General features: G+C 47.4%; 1 protein-coding gene across 1 annotated transcript; it reads right to left on the reverse strand.

The window, feature by feature from the left end:
* Nucleotides 1-2,337: 2,337 nt before the first annotated feature.
* Nucleotides 2,338-3,075, reverse strand: LOC119378478 (uncharacterized; the record flags this gene model as incomplete). The annotated part of the gene is made up of 1 exon (XM_037647608.1): nucleotides 2,338-3,075. A coding segment is annotated over exon 1 (738 nt), but the record flags the coding sequence as incomplete, so codon positions are not given.
* Between the last annotated feature and the right edge of the window lie 2,474 nt (nucleotides 3,076-5,549).

Raw genomic sequence — 5,549 nt, forward strand, 5'->3', positions numbered from 1 at the left:
GACAGAAGACCCCTGGAAGACGCTCAATACCACGCACTCGTTCATGTGGTCCGCAACGTGGACCACGTCGTATACGCAAAAACCGGTGTCAGGGCTTCTTACAATAAATCTGCCGAGAGAACCAGGCCTCTCAACATTACCGGTGACTTCTACATCAATTTATCAAGAGCCAGCAACGCTTGGTCTTTATACTGCGTGAAAGAAGGCTTGAGTATGGACAGCACATCAAGAAATCTTGCTGCCACGTCCAGGAGAGGAGACATCATAGATCATTTCATCGTGGTGGCGTAAAGCTCTACAGCTGCTTGTAAGTTATTCGCCCCAATCAGCAAATCATCTACATAAAATGACTTTGCAAGTAGTTGGGCCACTCCGTGCTGCTCGTTGTCTACACCTGTTTTGAGGTGATGTTGAATGGTCGCTGTAAGCATGAAGGAACTTGACGTCGATCCGAAAGGTACTCTTGTCATTCGCCAGACCTGTATGTCGTCTTCCCTGAATGGTAACGTCGGCTTCTCAGCAAACCACAAGAACCTGAAGAGATCTCTGTCTTGTGGTCTAACACCAACTTGCAGAAACGCTTTTTCTATGTCTGCAGTCATTGGTACTTTGTACCAGCGAAATCGCATGAGGACTTGTAGCAGCTGAGGATTCAAGTTCGGCCCGGTTTGTAGGCAATCATTCAGCGATTTTTGGTCTCTTTCATGCGACGAGGCATCAAATACCACCCTCAGCTTCGTAGTGAGAGAGTCCTCACGGATAACTTCTCGGTGCGGCATGTAATATGTACGCTCCTCATTGGGTTTCTTTTTGGAGACTACTTCCGCGTGTCCCGAGTCAGCGTACTGTCGAATGGCATGGTCGTACCGTTCCAGCAGGCCTTTTTTGGTTGATAGCCGTCGTACAAGGCTCTGAAGGCGGTTACGTGCGACGAGGTAGTTGTCTTCAATTAATTCTATGTCAGGTTCTTTGCACGGCACTGCAACTTCGTACCGTCGATCCTTCTTGACAATATTCTCTAGGAACCTGGACAACGCGGTTGAAGAAGTTAGCTGTTCTTCCTCTGGGGAGATGCCCATAACATCCAAAGTCCAAAAGGACTGCAGATCATCATTAATCTCCGATTGTGAACGTATATCTGTTCTTAATACACATACCATCACTCTGGATGTGCTTTGAACAAAGCTCCTTTTCTTCACAGGTCCTTGTAGTGTCCAACCCAATATAGTGTTAATAGCCACTAGTCCTTCAATTTCTTGGCTTCTGATGACTTCACCGGTTATGATCTTCCATATTTGGTCTGATCCAATAAGCAGACTTATTCCAGGCTCGGCTTGCGCCATAGGAATGGTAAGCTCGTCCGCTAATACCATCTTCAGTTCACGAAGGTTCTTGCCAAAGGAACAGTCAGTATTTGTCACTGCGACATCTTGACAGATCACTGGTATCGTGATAGCTTCGATGACCTGTTCTTTGTCTCCAAACTGACTTCTCACGTCACTTCGACTATTTTACTTCGTCGTGGTTGGGAAGGTACTTCAGACGCAAACGTGTTGATTGCCAGCTTCGTTTCTGCGATTACTTTCAGCTGCAAACGTGTAGCGAGTTCTTCCTTTATAAATGAACGCTGGCTGCCGCTGTCTAAGATTCCTCTTATGTAGCAAGCCTTATCTTCTCTTCCCACCCATGAACGAAAGGTTTGAAGATGTACACCTTCGTCAAGTTGGCAGCTCGTTATGGCAGTTGATCTTTCGTTCTGATCTGACTGCGTTTCGTTAACGCATGCTGTCGTTGTGTTCCATTTCTTCGTACTCTTTCATTGCCGTTTGGATTGCACATAGTTGTTGCGTGCCCTTTTTTACAAGAAGTGCACTGTATGCGTCTTCGACAATATCTGGCTAGGTGTCCCGGTATAGTGCATTTATAGCACCTCATGGTTCTGCCTAGTCTATCTTTCTTCTCTTCGAGCGTTAGAGAACTGTCGCATACCTCCGTTTCATGTCTCATAGATTTGCAGAAGAAGCACTCACCATATTTCGGCTTTCCCGTATGCGCGGTATGCAGCACAGATGCCGATGGAATATGCTTGCGGTTGTGAGTGCGTTCTGACGATTCTTGTGTCCCTGATCGCTCTCGGCTTTCGATTTCGATGCGGGTAAACTGTAGCAAGCTCTCGAGCTCCTGACACGATGACACTGTTTCTTCGTTTGTAGCAACCGATGTTCGGAGCATGACTTCACTTATACGGCGCTGACGGTGAAAAGAAATGACGATTTCTTGCGGCAGTGCTTTCAGTAGAATGTCATAGAGCATCGCAGAAAAGCTGCTTGTCGGCACCCCCAGAGCGTCGAGACCACGCATGTTCATCTGGACTTGGTCGTATAGATTGCGCAGCTGTTGTACGTCAGACGCCAGTCTCACGCATCGAATGTCTCTCGAGGCTCGTAGGTGATGTTGCTCTATTTGCCGTTTATCCCCATATCTGTCTTTTAGCAGCTGAACTGCATTTCCGTAGCATGTGCTTGTAGTCGCAAATCCAGCGATTGCTGCAGCAGCTTCTCCTCTCAGGTAATTCCCAAGGTAATGGAACTTGTCCGTCTCGCTTAGTGTCGCATTTGAATGCACGGTGCCTTCAAACTGCTCCCAGAAAGCCGTCCACTCCCGTATGTTTCCGTTAAACGGCTTGATCTCCAGTCGAGGTAGGCTGGGTCCAATATGTGCATTGCCGACATTCGTAGGAGCATGGACGGTACTTGCTGAATTTCCAGCGTCGACGGCTCTCTGCGCGTTGTTGATGTCTTCGATTCGGCACTGTAGACGTGCAAGTGTCGCTACTGCTTGGTCTTCGTAGTCTGCTGCTGCGGCGTATTCAGACGCGAGCTCCTCTGTTGGAATGTGATCTTCCATTTCGTCCGATATCTTCTTCAGCTTGTCACTGCTGGATGTCAGCCGCTCCTTCAATGCGATGATTGTCGCTCTATCTACGCTGTCGCTTTCCAAAATAGCTGTCGCCTCGTTGATTATCTTGGTATTCTGAGCTCGTGCCGACGATCTCTTCTGCTTCAAACGATCCATTGCTGCAGTGTACTCACAGGAAACCTTGGGCTTGCGTCCACTGGTTGACGTAGCTGGTCGCGGCCACCGACGAGGCTTACCAAGCACCGATGATTATTCCTCGGAGAAATCGTTCTTGTCGATGCTGCCGTCCGTGTCGCCGATTAGCCGCAGATCCCGGGTTTCCGGCACCATATGTTATGGCACGACATAGCCAATCCTGTGGCACACGGCAATAAATACTCAATGCGTAGTAGAATGAACTACGATCGCTTTAATGGCGACATAGAATCCGAAGAAGAAGAAAAACACGTGCGTAGTGGGTCGCTTCTCCGCTTCTTCTTTATCTTCTTTTCTAGGTCCCAACAAATGGATCATGTGGGCGTCGTGGGCTTCCTTGGCAACAAATAGAGGGTTCACTCGCGAGGAACCCACTACGCTATAAATCATCACAATTTTTGTGAAGTAGGGGAGCAGCCACTATGCCATTTTTTGTCATCCTGCGGAGAGCCGTGATACCCACCAAACACCTGTAAGGCATTATGTGCACTTTGTTGATGCTGTGCCTGATGACCATGAAGCATTAAGGCAGAGCCCTTTGTAATGGGTTAAATCAATCAACAATCCACTCGTTGCGCAATTCACACTGTTTGTCGCCTGGTTACAGAATTTGTGTTGTGTGACGCGTGGTTGTTCTTTTAAATGGGAAGCATTTCTTATCGAACCTCAGGCACTTTGGGCGTTTCTATCCACGTATCTATCTATCTATCTATCTATCTATCTATCTATCTATCTATCTATCTATCTATCTATCTAGCCCTCACACGTCTGGGCCCTCTCCTGGTCGTCTCCATTACTTGTCGTATACCGAAAGTGGCACAGAAGGAGATCAGTGTATAACGAATACGATTCACTAATTATTGACATGAATTACGAAAAATACCTGTCGCGTACGTCATGAAACCCTTTCTCTCCGTCACGTGTGGCACATACCCGCATGCCATAGTTCATGTTATGCGGGTATGTGCCACAGGTTAGAAAGTCTCAACCAACACAGTAACCGCGAACACACACATCGACATGCAAGTAAAGTGATAATAATAGTAATTGTTCCGGTTCCCAAAACCACGATATGATTATGACAGACGCTTAGTGAGGGGCGCAGGAATTTTCGACCATCTGGTATTCTTTAACATGCACCGAGATCGCATAGTACACGGGCATCTAGCATTTTGCCTCCATAGAAATGCGACCGCCGCGAGTGGAATCGAACTCGCAACCTTCGGGCTAGCAGCCGAGCACTGTAACCGCTAGACCACCGCGGCGGATGCAAGGATAGTGAGGAAGCTGAAGACAGAAGACCCCTGGAAGACGCTCAATACCACGCACTCGTTCATGTGGTCCGCAACGTGGACCACGTCGTATACGCAAAAACCGGTGTCAGGGCTTCTTACAATAAATCTGCCGAGAGAACCAGGCCTCTCAACATTACCGGTGACTTCTACATCAATTTATCAAGAGCCAGCAACGCTTGGTCTTTATACTGCGTGAAAGAAGGCTTGAGTATGGACAGCACATCAAGAAATCTTGCTGCCACGTCCAGGAGAGGAGACATCATAGATCATTTCATCGTAAGTGGCATCCAGGATTTCCACCAGCTGTGCTATACCTCGCACTTCACTACACTTACACCCCTCGTAACTGCGATCACGAACGGATCCAGTTAACAAGTCCGGTCCAGCTGCTGGTGCTCACTGATCACGGTGATGATGACCTTGTTCAAGAACTGTCAGGAACCCGTTCTACACATACACACAGGTTCGTGAAACGTGCATGCGTTCTCCGTCGTAACGAACAAGTATAAGCATAACAACTATAACGCAACTGCAACAACTGCAACTGTGACTATAACGTACGTGCAGTGCGCCTGCGCGTGCCACTCGGCTATGTATATCCATCGAAACTTTCCTGAATGAAGCTTACTTGCGAGTAACGCCTGTGCTGTGCATATGTGTTTCTTCCTTGCGCTGTTCGGATTAGTGCTATCCATTATTGAATAATATAAGCACTACATGTAAGCTTACCGCGTCTGGCGTTGGTAACACACATGTTGCTGTTGGCATCGTTATGCAAATGTAAACAACTGGTTATATAATACATATGCGACTCTTCAACATATGAGTGTGCGTATGCCACTTCCACATTTCTCTAGCGTCATTCCTTAACCTTTAGCTCAATGTAAAAAATTACACCACAGTCGCCATCCAGCGCATGCTTCGCATAACATCGATTCCCACGGTACTTGGGATCGGCCGAATTTATTATTCTTCTACCAAGCTATATTAGATATAATGTGGTTCCTTCTCGAAATGGGGCATGTATAGGGTCCTTTTGCAAAGCAGTTTCAACGCCCGGAGGTAGAATACTGGGCTCCCACGCAGACGACCCTGGTTGCAACCCTGTTCCATCTTGGGTATTTTTTCTTATTTTTTTTC

The sequence above is a fragment of the Rhipicephalus sanguineus genome, unplaced genomic scaffold (assembly GCF_013339695.2).
Source record: "Rhipicephalus sanguineus isolate Rsan-2018 unplaced genomic scaffold, BIME_Rsan_1.4 Seq8451, whole genome shotgun sequence".
NCBI classification, from domain to species: Eukaryota; Metazoa; Arthropoda; class Arachnida; order Ixodida; family Ixodidae; genus Rhipicephalus; species Rhipicephalus sanguineus.